At 46.6% G+C, this 18,601-nt stretch overlaps 2 protein-coding genes across 3 annotated transcripts; one reads left to right on the forward strand and one right to left on the reverse strand.

Moving 5' to 3' along the window:
- Positions 1–537: 537 nt before the first annotated feature.
- LOC123408208 lies at positions 538–2,871 on the reverse strand. 2 transcript variants are annotated; one of them, XM_045101374.1, is made up of 4 exons: positions 2,747–2,871; positions 2,401–2,658; positions 1,992–2,212; positions 538–1,241 (listed from the first exon to the last, which is right to left on the reverse strand). In XM_045101374.1, the coding sequence occupies exons 2-3, from the start codon at positions 2,566–2,568 to the stop codon at positions 2,012–2,014; spliced, it is 369 nt and encodes a 122-aa protein (XP_044957309.1). In that variant the 5' UTR covers positions 2,569–2,658; positions 2,747–2,871; the 3' UTR covers positions 538–1,241; positions 1,992–2,011. The 2 variants fall into 2 exon arrangements, with proteins under 2 accessions (XP_044957309.1, XP_044957308.1); XM_045101373.1 differs by lacking the exon at positions 538–1,241 and having other exon boundaries at positions 1,840–2,212; positions 2,747–2,869.
- A 9,582-nt stretch (positions 2,872–12,453) lies between these two features.
- Positions 12,454–15,396, forward strand: LOC123411600 (monosaccharide-sensing protein 2-like). Its single transcript, XM_045104566.1, has 2 exons — positions 12,454–14,302; positions 14,419–15,396. The coding sequence occupies exons 1-2, from the start codon at positions 12,659–12,661 to the stop codon at positions 15,046–15,048; spliced, it is 2,274 nt and encodes a 757-aa protein (XP_044960501.1). The 5' UTR covers positions 12,454–12,658; the 3' UTR covers positions 15,049–15,396.
- The last annotated feature ends 3,205 nt before the right edge of the window (positions 15,397–18,601 follow it).

Below are 18,601 nucleotides of genomic sequence, written 5' to 3' on the forward strand. Positions count from 1 at the left end.
TACTAGTAAATAAATAGACTAGATCAGAATCACTGCAAATTGAACATTTTCCAACCCCTAAAACTAAATCAAATGTCACCCAGCATATGAAAAACTCAGTTTCTATGGTTCACTCACCATGATCCGTTGACCAGCCTTCAATTACTGTATACCAAGTGTTATGCATTGACAACATCTCCATAAATTGTACGTGTACTGTTTCCTAAAAGTAAACCACTACCAGCCATGTCCAGATCAGCAATTTTTCATGGTGTTCTCTTTACTTATCTTTCTTCGGTGATGTCTCCCGTGCAGAACAGCAGATCATGATGCAGGTGGTGGATGAACAAAGCAAATGACGAATTTTCCGTTTTTATGATTTCCACTGAACTCGACATGGCTATAAATGGGCCTCTTAAGTCTTAACATGAAACACTAACTAACATACTTGTGGCCTAGGGAATGTACTGTACCAAGATAGCCAAACTAATTAAATTGCTCCACCTAGTACATTAATTCCAAAAAATAACTGATATGTCCCGTAGTAAAGAGTAGAAATTCAGGTAACGATCCTCCTATGCTATTATGGAATAATATGAGAGACATGTTACAGCATTTGCTGCAAGATACATAAGCTACTGCATCTTAACAAGAACATGAGAAACAACAATGGTGACCTAGGCTAAAATTCATTATACTCAGGCAGCCAAGCAACTTCAATACTCCAAGTCACTAGTACATCATTACCTATCGAAAATAACCAGTATGTTCGTGCACTAATAATAACATACCTTGTAAGAAAAAGCGACATGATGATGGAATGAGACTGTCCTGACCAGTTAGTTCATAGCAGTGAGAGCTTGTTTCCTTATCCTTGATGCAATCCCAGTTGTCCAACTTGACGAAACAACTCAGGTCTTCACAAAACAGTGCCCTCGCATGTTTCCTCCGAAGCTCGCTGAGTACGGACACTTGTCAACCAGGTCCCACCACCAGCCAGGCTACTCAGAATCTGGATTAGAATCCTCCTTCAGGATATTGGCTCCAGACACAATTGTACTATTCATTTCTTTGCTGAGCACTGGAGGTCTAGCATCAGCCGCGCCACCTGTTCCCCTTCTTTCCCTTGGCTGCATCAACCGCTATGATTCTGACCTCAAACCAATTGAGCTGCTGCATCTCTTGGAATAACTCCAGGCTTCAATACGCTTGTCAAAGACAGTGCCTTTCCTGGGTCTATAGTTCTTAACTATAGCTATCAACTGAAAAAAAAAAAGCACACCAGCATTGACAAAAAGAAAGTTCTGCAAATAATCAAGGCATTTGGAAGGTCATGTGAGTGCATATATGTAGAAGGAGTATGTGCGAGTATACGAAAATTATAGTAGGAAATTAGTTCTGGGTCCTTGTTATTACAGGTTGTTTATGCCACTAAATTTTTATATACTGCAATTGAAATGTAATATAAGGGCACAGTAGCTCTGGAAACAAACATGTGTCAATTACTAAAATTATTTTGAAGTTACTAACTACTATGATTGTCATCAGAAATTAGACGCTTTGTATGCTATTCTACTGAATACATGACCTGCAAATGGTTAAGAGATGTGATAATCAGATATAACAAAATCATTTGACGTAAGGTTTTTGCCCAAGTTAATACTCCCTCTGTAACTTAATATAAGATGTTCTTTGACACTACTATAATGCCAAAAAAAATGTCTTATACTAAGTTACGGAGGGAGTAGCAGTTAAAAGCACATCCATTTGAATTGGAGAAGGCCTAGGCCAAAGTTCTTCAGAACACCAGCACCAGTTTCAGAAAGAAGCAGCAAAGAAGGCAAAAACAGAAGTACAGCGGAAAAAAAAATGTTTTGGGTTATTTATTTATGCATAATTCACAACGTGGCATCATTCACAGTATTTCAGCTATAAGCACGATATATGATTAACAGCTTTGTCTACAGATCCAGGAAAAATCATTAGCAAGGTGTAAGCCAAATATGCCCTACATCGGTCAAGATGAGTGCGTTCATGGCTTGGGCTGCTCCCTGTTGAGCTCCCTGTTGGGCCTCTGCGGCGCATTCTTGGGGTTGGTGAACCACGTCGTGTAGAGGAACTGCTTGTGAGGCCCGTCATGGTCGCAGATGAGCCTGAGCTTCTGCTTCTCCCTCATCCACCGCAGCATGATCTTCATCTGCCTCTTGCTTGTCAAACCCCTCAGCCCTACGTCCTGAAGGAAATTTAACACACCGCAAGTTCTGAATGACAAGAAATCCAAAGTGACTCTTTAACCCATTCCAAGGACAGAGAGGACACTGTCCGTCCAGCCAAGTTGACAGAAAGACATTCCGTCGAACAGGTTCTGTGCGTGCGTGCGCGCAGAGATGAATCTTGCAGGAGCTTCAGAAGAAACGGTACCTTGACGTGCTCCCAGACGTCAGAGATGGTGAGGGGGCCGTGCTCCTTGACGACGTCGAAGATGGTGCGTGTGATGGACTGCGCCTGCTCCGGCGCCGTCGTGAGCTCGATGGGCGCCATCTTGGGCTTCCCCTTCTTCGCCGCCCACCGCGCCGCCGTCGCAAACATATCGGCGCCTCTCCTCGCGCGTTCACCCACGCCGCGACGCCAGAGCGTGAGAGAAGACAAGAACAGCCCGCCTCAAGAAATCCAAGTATTCTGAAGTTACTGCGGGTGTCAGCAATGATGTTTTGCTGAATACATGGACCGAGCCCAGGGAGGTGGTGGGAGGGGAAGGAGGACTCACCCGTTCAGACGCGAGGAGTCTCCTCGCCGTTGCCGTCGCCGGTTCTTAGGCTCCGTCGCCGCCGCCGGGAGGGAGGGTGAGGAAATCGCGTGCTGCCGATCCAAGTGTGTCCGTCACAGTGAGCGCTAAGCTCGCGTCGCTCGCGTTATGGGCCTGGCCCTGCCAGCGAGTGCACGTCTGTAAATCTTTTCCCTTTTTTTCTCATTTCATCTTTTGTCGGTCAGTTTAATTTATAGTTTCATATAAATAGCTAATTTGTCACAAAGAATAGCTAACACAAAACAAAAAGGTTGTATATTTACAAAAATAAAAATCATGCGTAGAACAAATTGTGCCTGAATTCGAAAATCGATCCTGGATTCAACAACTACTCAAAATTGAAATAATGTTCACGACATGAAAATTGTCTACGTTTTTGAAAATTGTGTGATAATTTGAAAAAAGTTTTTCAGTTGAGAAATTCTTCGAGAATTACAAAACATCTTCATGAATGCAAAATAGACCACGAATTCAATAAATTGTTTGCGCATTTCAAATCATGTTTATGAATACAAAAAATGTTCACATACTCAAGAATTGTTCATTAGTTTGAAAAGTCCATGAATTCAGAAAAATCATGGATTTAGACATATGTTCATGAATTAAAAAAATGATCGTGAATTCAGAAGATGTTAACAAATTCAAAAAATATTAACAAATCCAGTACATGTTCCTGAATTGGAAAATGAGTTCATGGATTCATAGACTGTTCTTGAATTCACAAAAAAATGTGAATACAAAAAAATCGTGGATCCAAAAAATGTTTATAAATCAAAAAACTGTTCATGGATTGAAATACTGTGAATCCAAATATTGTTCACATATTTATAAAAAAGATCATAATTTAAAAAAATGTTCATGAGCTTAAAAATTATTCATAAAATTTAAAAAGTTGATAATTGAAAAAAAATGTTGGCAAACTAGAAAAGGCAACATCTCATCCGTCCTCGCAACATTATGAAAGTTCAAGCAGACAAATGGCAAACAAACATAACCTTCCAACCTGGGGCGACAAACCAACCACAAACTGTCGAATCAAAATATATGTTTTTTGGTTAGATTTTCTAACCAGATTTTATAGGATGCATCTAAATATCCATTGGATGTCATGTATTATTCGGTTGAATCAACAATCATATGTTCATTTAGATTTTCTGACCAAATTTTCCTTTTTCTGGTTAGTCAGTCAAATACCTTTAGTATATAATGACAGATATGGCCATGTGTAATCTTTTTTATAGAAATGAGAGAATGTTTTATTGCTTCTTCAACATGCCTGTGGAAATATAAATGATGCAACCATTAAAGAATTAAGCTTGGGGCCACGCAAGTGAAGATGCACACAACTATACATGTGCAATATAGAGGCAAATGTTATGAGTGAACTCTTCCGTCAGACCTTCGTGTGACAAAAAAAAATCAAAGGTTTCTGAAAAAAAAACTTTCCACATCTGAAGTTCCCATTATGTCCTCCTTTGGTGAATTTCGCAGTTTTGCTATTTTGCAGGTGTTTAGATAATGGTGTTGCGTTCATCAATTACGCATTAACGTCGAGGCTGAAGAAGGCGGCGTCGCAGCCAGCGTATCGAGGTGCGGGGAAGCCGGCGTAGGGAAGTCTGAGACTGAGAATAACACAAGGAGGTGGGGTGGGGAAATATCAAATGCTCCCGTCTTGGGGTGCTCCCCATGCTCAAACTTCGAAAAAAAATTAATTTCAAATGTTTCAAAAAATTCTGAAAACAAATATGAATGTTTAAAAGGAATGTGACTACAAGTCCTAAAAGTTCCATGTCCAAATTCTACGGGGTATAGTGAAATCTTGCATGAATAGGATAAAAAAGACAAAAACAACATTTGACACTACTCACATATGAATTTGTCTCTTTTGTTTCTTAATGTACATTTCAACTGATACCAGTGCTACTGTACCAGCTCCATCCCTGACTGGTGTGGGCAGCGGCAAGGTCGCTGCTTCCCCTCCTCACAGACCCCCGACTGATGTGGGACGGTTGGTCACTCGAGGAGCCAGGCTATGGCGGGGAGCTCCGGGTGGCGGCGGCTCGTCGTCACCATGAGCTCTCGTGGTGGCATAGCGGCTGCCATGGAGGGGCGCGCTTGGGCAAGGATCAACGTCCGCCGGCCTGTCGGATCTGGATCCAGGCGGCGCGGACTGCGGACGGCGAGGGCGGCTACTGGGGTCCGGCTTCGGGCTCCCGGCGACTGCAGATGGTACTACCTGTCGCGGGCGTGCGACCGTGCACCTCGGGCAGCGGCGGTTCCGGTGGTGGCGCTACCTCGGGCGGTGCAGCTTTGGATGGTGAGGAGGCAGTGGCGTGGCCACTTGGTTGTGGGTTGGCGCGGAGGCTAGCGGCGGCGCCTCCCGGTCCAGATCTGGGCCCTTTGGGGCCCCATCTGGGTCTGGGCGGTCCTGGCTAGGCTCCACCTGCGACGACTCCATCGGACGGAAGTGGGGCTCGTGCAAGGGGTTGCGGAGATGGCGACGTGCCCACTGCAGCACGACAACGGAGCTTCACAGGCCATTTCGGGCTTAGTCGGGCCTACGTGCCTAGTGTGCTCCTCTTGCTATGTCCGGTCGGTGACCGCCAAGGGCGGTGGAGGTTGTCCCCTCCCGTGTGGCCGCCGACTATGCCGCTCCTCGTACCCGGCTGCTCTCTCTCAGACCCATCGGTCCCGCTTCGCTCTTCATGGTGAGACGATGATAGTGACTCCAAGACCGCGGCGACGCATGTTGGTGGACGGCAAGTTTGGTGTAGTGCGACGGATTGGTCGGGGTGTGGTGGGTGTGTGGTAGATGGGAGAAATCCTTTTCGGCATGGCTAGCATCGACAAGACGACGCCCATGGGCGTCGTCATTCCTTCCTGGAGAACGTCGAGTATCCCACTCACCCACGCCCCTCTGCGTATCGGGGATACCCTACGACCAATCCGGACAGTAACATCGTCATCATCGCGTTTCTTCCTGAAGGTGTTTCTAGGTATGCGGTGGTTCTAAGTGCTAGGAGTGTGGTGGATATCTTCGGAAGGTGCAACAGTTTAGGATCATCATCGTTTCCGTCAATCCGACTCTTGTAATTCATTTCTTTTGCTTTCTCTCTTAATTCTTGTAGGCGTATTTGTGTTGTGCGTCACAGCAGTGAGATCTTTGTTATATTGGGTGGTTGTTATATCATAAGCCTATTTTGAGGATGAGCAAAGTGCAGATGCATAGCTTCGCATGCATGTACAAAGCATGATAGGGTGTCGTGGCAAAACCGAGCAAACACACGGTAGTCTTGCATGGCTGACCCTGAACCATGCATTCTCATGATGGATGTCGCGCATGTGATTCTGTATAACAGGGGAGAGATAGATTGCAGAAGGGGTTCGTGATTGGGATGTACAGCCCCGATCGAACAAATGGATCGAACGAGCGACGCATGCATGCAGATCCAGCAGGAATGAACTATTCCAACACTAAATTAGGTCCTCCTTTTAGTGGATCTCCAAGCCATCGCCAGCCATAACCATTTTGTAAGAGATGTTTCCCCCAACAGGATATTTTTCTCTAGAGATGAAAATGAAGCGGAAACGGATCGAAAACAAATACTATCGAAAACAGACACCGAGCAAATACAGAGCAAACACAAAAACAAATATGGGCATTGACCGGAACTTAAAAACCCCTTGAATGATAGAGAATTTTCTTCAATAAAAGGAATATATTATAGTATCACGAAGATATCAATTATATTCGGCTTTGTCACGATGATGAACACACCAGCATCAGCAACACTCTAACCACCACCGAAGACAACACCGAGAATACAAAAGAGGTTCTTCAAAAACAACCCAGAAAGGAAACAATGCACAACTATTGTCGTTGTCCGATCTAAGATATGGGGTTTTCTCCCTGGAGAAAGTCCAAGTTCATCGAAAAACAATGCCTTCAACAAGGTCATTGTCAGGTACAACTATAAAGGCAAGACCTTGGGAATCGAGACCCGGTACTCGCTACTTGTAAGGGATGCTCTACCACATGCCATTCAAAGCTTGGGAAGAGGAGTTGTATACACACGTTGTTCCTTCTCCACCGCCCGTCACGCCACGCCTTGGCTCGACGCAGGAATGAGACGAGTCGGGGCTTATTTTTTCCGGTCATGAATGGTTGGTTGGACCGTGGGTTGTTTAAGGACTCAGTCATGGGCCTAAGCCCAAATCCATCTACATCACGACTTATATAAGGAGGCGCTCGCCTGTGCAGTGAACCTTAACTCACTCACTCCCTTCTGCATAACCCTTGTCGTCATCTAATGTTTCTCTCATTGTGCTGCTTCCGGAGATCCTATCACGATGACCGTGTACACGGTTGGTCGGAAAAGTAGGTGCCTCTGGAACCCAATCGTTCGAGACCCTGTGCAGGAGAACCGCGATAATTAAGGTTTTTGAGGAGCGTCTCGGCGCGACTGCTCCCGATCTGTCTCCATCTTCGTCCTCCTCTACTTCCACTACTCCCCTCCTTTGACACCATGGTCGGCAATGCTACTGCCAAGAAGAAGTTCATGGATCACGTCGTGGTTGTTGTTGTCGCCGTCGCATTGGACTGGCCAGTCGGAGGATATGTGATACTTGTGATCTGCGTTGGATTTTTCGTGAAGAGGAATAAGTTATCGCAGCACAATGTGGGTAAGTATTTTCTTCAGTTATGAAACAAAGGTTTATTAAACCAATAGGAATATCAACCATAAGTATTTCCATTACTTGTATTAAAGATCAAAGAGAGAGATTGCCATCTAGGTACTGACTATGGACCCATAGGTCTATGGTGAACTACTCACACATTATCGTGAGGGCAGCAAGGTTGATGAAGAGGCCCTCGATGATCGATCTCCCCTACGGCAGGGTGCCGGAACGGAGCTCCATATGGCCTCTCGTCGGAACAAAGACTTGCGGCGGCGTAAAAAGTGTTTAGGGACTCCCTCTGGTGTTTTTAGGGTAGATGAGAATTTATAAGCCAAAGAACAGAGTCGAGAGGGCCACGAGGGAGGCACATGCCATCACGGTGCACCCCCAGGCCGCGCCCTTTTGGCTTGTGGGCTCCTCGCGAGTCCTTCAGCCTTCTTCTCATGCTCGTTGGTCTCTTTTTGGTCCAGAAAAAAATCACCAAAAAACTTCAGTGAAATTTGACTTTGTTTTATATGGAAAACCTGAAAAGTGAAAAAACACGCAGAAAAAAACAACTGCAATTGGGCACTGCGTCAGTAGGTTAATACTCAAAAATAATATAAATTGATAAATAAATACCCAAAAGTTTTATAGAATGATAATATGTCATCATGGAACAATATATATATATATATATATATATATATATATATATATATATATATATATATATATATATATATATATTAGAGAAGTATCAGTATGACATGTTCATCCCTTATCTATTCGTTATGTGGTAGTTGTATATGATGTCTTTATAGATGTTTCGGTTATATGCAGGGGCGGAGCTGGAGCTAAAGTTACCCTGGTGCACCGCTTTGGCAATGGCATAAACTTTTCGACCGACAATGTACTAAATAAAGTGATTAAAGTGTATTTGTTGATACAAATTACACATAAAATTAGAAGAAGAAAATGAAACATTAGAATTAGCCATTAAACACCAGAGTTAGAATTAACCCTAAAATAAATTAGAATTAGCCTAGAAAAAGAGTTTTCCCATAGTAGTTCGTTTTTATTTTTATCAACAAGCTCCAATAATAGTTGAACTAGCATGTAAAGCTAGATGTCCAATAGGCCCACGACACCCCTGCCCAAAAGGCCTAGAGGCTACGACCTCCCCTGTCCAAACCAAAAGCTATCGTAGCCTGATGGACACAAATTTACAACCTGATGGACATTTGTTATCGTAGCGTGTTGCACATACATGTTGTTGATGCTAATCACCACTGAAAATAAAATTCAACTCTGATGTCTGTGCATCAAGGTCCGTCCATACAGCCACCCCTGATTATATGTACTATGCATGCTCATATGCTTAGGTATCAGTATAAGTTGCATACTCTGATTGCCATACTTACTGTTTACTTGAGGATTAGTCTAATCGAAAAGTGATACTATTTTCAACAGAGAGAGAGAGAGAGGAGGGGTGGGCAGGGGGCCGTGATTAAGACGTTCACGTGGGGAGAACGATCAGATTAAACAAGCTATGCATGCATGAAGATCACTCGTGAATTTGATTTTGGTTTGGTCCAAATTTTTAATAAATGTATGCGTATCATCATTTGTTGGGTCGCTGGCTCTCGTCTTTTAGCCTTTTCGCTGGCTCTTGTTAGATAAAAAATAATCGTTGAAAAAAAGAAAAGGGGCACACAATCTTGCTAATTGAGCCTATGTCAACGCCTAGAGATGCATGCAGCCACGTTATTTTGGTCCGATCCCTATCATGAACAGAGCCAGACAACTCGCTCCGACGTCCACGAAGCCATTCCCTAGCCCCCAATGATGCACGCACGCCATGAACCCCTAGCTAGCACACTCGACGGTCAAGAGGACGACTGTGGGTGATGAGCGATCGGGCACAGTGGATGACGACGGTTTTTTGTTTTGTTTTGCGGAAGAGTGGATGACGACGGTTGGCGGAGGAAATATTCAGGATACAATCGTATGGTTGTTTTTGGAAATTGCCATATCACCGTGCGTATGTGTCTCTGTCGGTGCTTCGTAGGCTACGGCATATGCCGCTGATCAAGACCAAGTGAATTCCATGAAAGGGGACAATTACTTGTTATTATGCTTAAGAGTCCGCCCCACCTCAATTTTTTAGTCATCCGCCTCTGCCTCCAACCCATTGCGAGCCACGCCATTTGCCATCTTCGTACCCATAGGTTCACAAATTGGTACCAAATAGAGATGTAATCAACCAAACAATTGCTCATGCTCTACGATTAGTTAGCAGTCTTGTGAAGCGATGGAGGGCTTCCTCGAGTCCGAATGCACGTTGATGTATGAGGGGGAATCGACAAATAATAATCCTAGCCTTGTTTTATCTTCCAATAAAGATATTCCTTTTTGGTGGCCTAAATCTTGAGGAATTGGTTTTTGTTAAATCCTTTTATAATGTGATTAATTACAGAGTGATATCCCACCCTCTCGTTGGTTGCCTTTCGAATATCGAAATGCTACCGACTATGCATGTTTTCTCGTGGATGGTTTCTAACATTAAGGTTTTATGCCGAGATAACTTGGGGAAGCATCCCATGTGGCTGACACTACTCGTGTCTTTTGTAACGTGAGAGAATGTGTGTTAAAACCTTTTCTTTGATTACATTGTTATTCTAATATTTGGAAAATAATAGCTGATTATTGAACATTTCCATTCATGTTCTTTGGATGACGTATCAAAACAATGAAAAATAATAAGAATGATGATGTGATCAATGTTCTTTTTGTTGCTTCCTTGTGGGACTTATAGATTGTTCGGTAATGAAACTGAAATTTAGGGGAGGGTGCGGTGAAGTCTAAAGTGTGTCCTGGATTCGAGTGAATTCACTTCCGCACTAATGGAAGGTGATATGTGTCGATGTGCAGGGTGCCCTTCTGCTTCATTGCATGATAGTCCTCAAAATAGAGTTGCCGGTCGGTTGGCTAAATATAACCGTTCCGAACGTGCCACGGCTATGTGGCTGGATTCAGTTCCACCGTGTATTATGGACTTGTGGCCTCTCGACTGTAACTCTGTTCCTTGAAATAAAACTCCCTTCACCTCCGCAAAAAAAATATGAAAGATGATATGTGTCGATGTGCAGGGTGCCCTTCTGCTTCATTGCATGCTAGTCCTCGATCATCATCATGAGGAAACGTTGAGGATAGCCTGGAACTGATAACTTCTGGTGCGGCAACCAGTGAGCGGGAGACGACAATTTGGCTGCGGGACTTCAACTGGTTTCATGTGAAATAAGCTTGATTGTGTGTGTGTGTGTGTGTGTGTGTGTGTGTTTTGCGAGAAAGCTTGGCTTGTATGTGTGTGTGTGTGTTTTGCGAGAAGCTTGGCTTGTGTTTTGCTGCTGTGTAGTTTCCTCTGCTTATCTGGGATTGTGAACTTGGTTGTAATAAAATTTGATGGTAGTTTGCCTCTCCTTTAATATAAGTTTGGCGGGGGCAACTCCTATCACTAAAAGCCCGACAGCCAGAGTAGAAACAAAATGATACTGTAAGAAAAGCCGGCAGCCAAAGGCGGTTGGTAAGTTGACGAAACATCCATGAAAAACTCTACCCAAGGGCTAGGGTTTGCATTCAGTTTGAAATTTGCACGTTCAAACAATGTGATCGGCACAACGGAAGAAAAAAGTGCAAGCAACGAATGCATGGGGTACACGAGATGAATTACGGAATGAACGGCATATATTGGTCTAAAAACATGGAGATGAAAATCTTTTGGTAAGGTGGCTGGCCAGCCAATACTGGGGATAATTGGTTGCACACAAAAAAATGATAATAAGATCATAAGAAGATGTGGGCATCATCCCCCAAAAAGGAAGAAAGAAAGATGTGTCTAGTTTGTACTCTGCATGATCTCCCATCTAAGCATGTGTGCACGACAGGGTGTATAGTAGCAAAACAGAGCAGGCACACGTAGTTGCTGGAAAAGAGATGAGCATAAGTGAGGCACGTTAGGAGTGCATGCAATCGTGTATGTGGCACGGTGGCACACGGTGGGAGTGCATGTGACCGTGTAGGTGTGTATGTGATCGTGTACGTCGCTGAAAAGAGGGCGGAAAGAAGGCGAGCGGGGCAGGGCTTCCCTTCGTGCCTCCGACGCTGCAGTCGGTTCCCTCTCCCTCCGCCGGCCGCTCCGGTGGCGGGAGGGAGGGGGAACCTCGGCTCTGTGTGGTGGGTTTGCTGCAGGGTTCGGATTGTGGGAGACGTCGTCGAGGCCGCTACGGCGACGTCTCGCTTGAATAAGTTTTCTCAGGCTAGGGGCCGGCGAGGTGGGGATCCTCGTATCTCATGGAGGTCGCGGGCTATGGTGTCTGGATGTCAACTGGCATTGGTTGGTTGGGTCCTCGAATGGAAAGGGGTTGTATGGAGACGGAGATTCTTCATCATCTTCGTCGATATGATTTTTCGTTGTTGTTCTTCCTCTTTTTTTATGTTGTTGCTGGAGGGATGTCGTACTTTGCTCGGACGATTGGCCCGACCGTGGCATTAAAACCGGATCCTAGTTCTGATAGGGACACATATAGCGGTACTCGAAGTCAAATATGGCAAAGACTGGTGCAAGAGTGTTGGATGCACTTGTAACTCCTTGCCATTTTGACGTCGGTGCGAAGGAATGAGAAAAAACGTGGCGGCGATTGTGCCGTGGTTGATGATGATGACCCGCTTGAATCTAATTACACTGTTATGTTGTAGGGGTCTTCTCACAAGGTTCAGAAATGATGATATGAAGCTTCGAAGATCTTTATGTTTTATGGCTTGTTTTAGGATCATATTGTGTTTTTCTGGGTTTTTTTATGCGTGTGTTAGAGTGAATTTGTAAACTTTATATTATTTTGTGATTTAAATGCAAGCATGCTTTTAAAAAAGAAAAGGCCCGGAGGACAGACCGAGGGTGGATACATGGGTGGACGCTGGTCTCGCGGCTAAAAGAATGGAGTAGAGTGCATGCATGCAGAGCGATGGAGGAGGAGGGAGACTTGTCTCCTGCCCAATATTAGCTCCCCGTTTTGTGGATCCATTGCCAACCGCGGTCGTCTTCCTCCTCGCACCATATGATCCATTTTCCAATCGGCAGAGAACCCCGTCTCTCTCTTTCTTCTCTCTTCTCCCTCCTCTGCTCCGGCTAGCTCGCACCCTACGTGCTCATCAATGAGGGGCGCGGTATTGGTGGCCATCACGGCCGCCATAGGCAACATGCTCCAGGGCGTGGACAACGCCACCATCGCCGGTGCCGTCATGTACATCAAGCGGGAGTTCCATCTCGAGACGCAGCCGGCCATCGAGGGCCTCGTCGTCGCCACCTCCCTCATCGGCGCCACCATCATCACCACCTTCTCCGGCCCCATCGCCGACATGGTTGGCCGCCGCCCCATGCTCATCGCCTCCTCGCTCCTCTACTTCCTCGGCGGCCTCATCATGCTCTGGTCGCCCAACGTCGTCGTGCTCCTCATCGCCCGCCTCGTCGACGGCTTCGGCGTCGGCCTCGCCGTCACGCTCGTCCCCGTCTACATCTCCGAGACGGCGCCGCCCGAGATCCGGGGCCTGCTCAACACCTTCCCGCAGTTCACGGGTTCCGCCGGCATGTTCATGGCCTACTGCATGATCTTCACCATGACGCTCCATTCCGACCCGAGCTGGCGGACCATGCTGGGCGTGCTATCCGGGCCCTCTCTGGTCTACCTCGGGCTCACGGTCTTCTACCTGCCGGAGTCGCCGCGCTGGCTGGTGAGCAAGGGGAGGATGAAGGAGGCCAGGGTCGTGCTGGAGAAGCTGAGGGGCAGGGAGGACGTGTCCGGCGAGATGGCGCTGCTGGTGGAGGGGCTGGGGAGCGCCGGCGAGACGGAGATCGAGGAGTACGTCGTCGGCCCAGCGGACGGCGACCAGGAGCAGAGGGACACGGTGACGCTGTACGGGCCCGAGCAGGGGCTGTCGTGGGTGGCACAGCCCGTCGCCGGCGGGAGGGGCAGCATGCTGGGGAGCGCGCTGGGGCTCGGCGGCACGGGGAGGCAGGGGAGCATGTTCGACTCGATGAGGGACCCCGTGGTGGCGCTCCTCGGGAGTGTGCACGAGCGCCTCCCCGGAGACGGCGGCGCCGGGAGCATGAGGGGGAGCACGCTCTTCCCCAACCTCGGGAGCATGCTCAGCGTGTCCGAGAGGCCTGGAGCCGCCGCCGCCGCCCCCGGCGGCAGCGGTGGAGCGTGGGACGAGGAGAACGCGGCGCGCGACGATGAAGACGACGACGAGTACCTGTCGGACGACGACGAGCCGGCCGCAGCGCCTGGCGGCGGCGGTGGAGGCCTCGAGGCGCCCCTGCTGTCGAGGCAGAGCACGGAGGTGGAGGGTAAGACGAACACCAACGAGGTACGGAGCCAGTCTATGCAGAGGTTCAGCAGCATGGGCGGCGGCGTGGACGCGGCAAGCACCATGGGCATCGGCGGCGGCTGGCAGCTGGCGTGGAAATGGACCGAGAAGGTGGGCTCCGACGGCGTGAAGCGCGGCGGCGTCAAGAGGATGTACCTGCACGAGGAAGGCATCCCCGGCGGCGCCAACGGCGCCGGCGCGGGCGCGGGCGCACCCGGCGAGTACGTCCACGCAGCGGCGCTGGTGAGCCAGTCCATGCTCTACACCAAGGACGTCCTCATCGGACAGAGCCCCACCGAGCCTGCCTTCGCCAACCCGCCGGAGGCCGTCGCCACCAAGGCCGCCGCCAGCGGCCCACGCTGGCGCGAGCTCCTCGAGCCCGGAGTCCGCCATGCCCTCTTCTGCGGCATGATGATCCAAATCCTCCAGCAGGTACGTGTTCAACCTCAGCAAATTATCATCTCGTGCCTGACATGGACGTACGTGCCATGCCATACATACAATACAAGCTGACACATGGACCTCCCGCGATGCCAACACAAACACAGTTCTCCGGCATCAACGGCGTGCTCTACTACACGCCACAGATCCTGGACCAGGCCGGCGTGAGCGTGCTCCTCGCCGGGCTCGGCCTGAGCGCCGACTCCACCTCCATCCTCATCTCGGGCCTGACCACGCTGCTCATGATGCCGAGCATCGGGGTGGCCATGTGGCTCATGGACGTGTCCGGGCGGCGCAGCCTGCTGCTGACCACCATCCCGGTGCTCATCTTCTCCCTGATCGTCCTCATCGTGGCCAACGTCGTGCCAATGGCCACCACCGTGCACGCCGCGCTCTCCACGGGCTCCGTCATCGTCTACTTCTGCTGCTTCGTCATGGGATTCGGCCCCATCCCCAACATCCTCTGCGCAGAGATCTTCCCCACCCGCGTCCGCGGGCTCTGCATCGCGCTCTGCTCCCTCACCTTCTGGATCGGCGACATCATCGTCACATACAGCCTGCCCGTCATGCTCAACTCCGTCGGGCTCGCCGGAGTCTTCGGGATCTACGCCTGCGTCTGCTGCCTCGCGCTCGTCTTCGTGGCGCTCAAGGTGCCCGAGACCAAGGGACTGCCGCTCGAGGTCATCATCGAGTTCTTCAACGTCGGCGCCAAGGGAATCCCAGAGCAAATGGATTGATTGATTGATTGATGAATTCATTTGACATACGAATATGGTGGATGATCCAACCATATTGAAGGAGGTAAAATATAGGTGATCGACAAGAGAAAGGATAATAATGTTGGTTAGTACGTACGGCGTCCTGATTTTTACTGAGTCTCTTGCTCCATGCTTTGCTGTTCATGCAGTGATGTGTTAGGCTAAAGCAGACCAATGACGGTCGATTAGTATGTCAGCTTTCCTTCCTTCATTCGGTTTGAAACCTTTTTGTTCGATCGATACATTGTCTAAAATTTCAATGTATGAGTGTATTTTCTTATGTACACAAAAACATGAGAATATTCCCTTATCTTATATGCATATTTTTAGTTGATTGTTTTTTTCCTTTTTGCCAATTTGGTTGAATTTTGGTTCATTATACCAAGTGTTGGATGGATGCATTAAGTGGTGTATACTTTGATTCTGAACGAGGAAATCTATATACTACTCCCTTCGTTTCTAAATATAAGATATTTTAAAGATTTCATTATAAATTACATGCGTAGTAGATTCACCAATTTTGTTATGTATGTAGCCTATAGTACAAGGACGTGATGTTTTTGCACCCGGGCTCATATGAGCTCGGGTGAACAGTAAATTAAACAACTATTATAAAAATGTTTAAAAAAAATCTAAAAACAATTTTGGACAAACTTTGACAAATGTTCTAAGTGCTCGTCAAATTTCATCATGAAATCACATTTTTTAAAGTCATGGCAAAAAAACAAAATCAAAATTCTGAAAATGCTACTTTCAAAAGCATTTTGAAACTACTATTTTAGAGATTTCACTATAAACTACATACATAGTAGATTCACCAATTTTGCTATGTATGAAGTCTGTAGTGCAACTTTAAAATGTCTTATATTTAGAAACTGAGGGAGTAGAAGATACCCTGCGCTCTGCTGCAGCAGGAATCCTCGAAAAAAAATTATTTGTTGGAAAACAAGAATGGTATTTGCAAATAAAAGTAAAATATAGCAAAGTTTAACATGTATAGTGTTATATTTTTGCGAATAAATTATTGCATTACTCAGAGTTTAGATGTTACAATCTCGTTCTACTAGTTTCATGACCTCATCTGGTCCAGAGCCTAGCCAAATAATAGTCCGGATTACACCCTAACAAAATTAGCTAATGCGTGAGTAACATTATTACAGCTACAATGAGCATGAGTAAGGCCCTGTTTGGAACCATAATAGATTATAATAATATGGATTATGAACATAGATTATATAATCTGGTTTATAAAAATAATCTAGGTGGACATGTTTGAAGGCCAGATTATATAAACTGTAAACCAGCTTTTAAATTATACAATGACATGTTTGCCCTCTTTTTTTTTCAACGGTCATTTTTTTAATTCATCTTGCCATTTGGTTTGCTTGGCGCCAAGTTTGAATAGATAGACAATTGTACTAGCCATATACGAACGTGTTATTTCCCGGCAAATTTGAATTGTAGACTAATCATTGTACGAAAAAATACGATGGACACACATCGTTAACTTTGAAGGAAAATGTCATCCGAATGAAGAACACAGTTACATTGTCCATGAGAAATGAAAAACTACATTATTAAATTATCATATAATATCAAATCTACTCTACTTCGCCGATCAAAGCATTACATATAGTGTCACGGAAGGCATTCATGTCGGTATCTTGAGTGCTATCACAGCTTTGTCCAGGATGATTTTGTGGCGGCATGGGCATATAGCTTTCATCTTTATCACACTTATCAAACTCTTGGTCACTCAACGCACTCTCTCGGATGAAATTATGTAGAGCCATACATGCCAGAATGATTTTACTTTGCTTCTCTAATGGGTACGTTGGCATGGCTAATAAAATCCTCCATTTCATCTTCAAAACTCCAAAAGACCTTTCAATGACATTGCGAAGAGACGAATGGTAGTAATTGAATAGTTCTTTGCTACCTTGTGGTCTTGGACCTTGACGAAATTCTCGCAAATGGTACTTCATCCCCTTGTAAGGTGCAAGATAGCCTTTTCTGTTCGGATACCCCGAGTCGACAAGATAAAATTTACCTACAATGTTATGAGCTGATATGAGCATGTATCAAAGATAAGTAAAAATAATATCAACATGATTAAAATTTCTCTAGTTACCTAGTGGAGGATGAGGAAACTTGTAAGAAATGTATCTTAGTATGTTTCTTCCAAAATTCATCACTTGCCACAATTCCCCCACAAGGGGATGAACCTAGTCCAGTTTGTTTGTTAAGCCACAACCAAAATGAGTAGAAGCGTTTTAGTTCTTCCCATCTGTTCTTAAACTGCATCCTAGAGTGTCGTAGCCCTCTGTTCTGTTCAAACTTGACAGGAATATTTTTGTAACCTCTAGCAGTCATGAATCCATTCCTCCTGTTGCCAGCTGTGATCTCCTCAACACAGAGTGAACAAAATGCAGCAGTGTTTTCACTATTGGTCCATTCAGCCTTATCAATATCATCGTTCTAGTACACAAGCATGTTAATGTTATACATAGCATGAACTGCTGCTACATAAAAACTAAGAACAATTGTACTTTTAAATTAAGGTTCTATCCTGCTCACATAATATTGACCAAATGGCAGAAATTAATTAAACGTTGAGGAAATATTACCGATTCATCATCTCCAACACCATCATAATACTGATCATGGAAGTGGGAGTCCTCTGGCTCATTCTCTGTAGCAGGAACACCTTCAATCTTCATTGAACTGCTGTTAGCACGGGGCACTCGATACGGCAGAGAGGATGAACGACCGGTCTACCCACTGCGGCCTACGCCACGCCCACGTCCAGCACCCCGACCACCAGCTGCCTCTTCTAATCCCAGTACAGGGACGCGGCCACGGCGGCCACCGCGACCAGCACGGCCACTACTGTTGCGCCCCCCACAGCCACCACTCGAGCGTCCAGCACGGTCAACCATGTGCCCCGCCCCTGCACCACGGTCAGCCCTGTGCCCCGCCCCTGCACCACGTCCACCGCCTCCGGCACCTCCAGCCACGAACTCCGGTAGCCCTTCTTCGTACACATCAGATGGAGTTGAATGCATCAGGTCCATGAAAGAGGCCTGCGAATTGAGGTCCAATCCTCCAAATACGCTGGATCCATGGGCAGGGAGACAACCGCATTCGCCGGCGAAGCTCGAATCGAGGGGATTGCCATGGACACAGACCTGCTCACTCCTCCTCGCTGGGATTAAATCCCGCTGGTACTGTTGCTCCGCCTCCTCCTCTCGCTGGGACGCCATCTCCGGTGGATGCGGTGGTAGTGGCGGCGGTGGTCTCCGGCCGCAGGTCTGAGGGGGTAGTGGCAGCGGTGGCGGCAGTCTAGGGTTGGAGCGATGCAGAGATGGGTCGGGTCATGCGACGGGGTGTGCAGGTGTTGGAAATATGCCCTAGAGGCAATAATAAAATGGTTATTATCATATTTCCTTGTTCATGATAATCGTCTATCGTTCATGCTATAATTGTATTAACAGGAAACACTAATACATGTGTGAATGAATAGATCACAATG

Source organism: Hordeum vulgare, chromosome 7H (assembly GCF_904849725.1).
Source record: "Hordeum vulgare subsp. vulgare chromosome 7H, MorexV3_pseudomolecules_assembly, whole genome shotgun sequence".
NCBI classification, from domain to species: Eukaryota; Viridiplantae; Streptophyta; class Magnoliopsida; order Poales; family Poaceae; genus Hordeum; species Hordeum vulgare.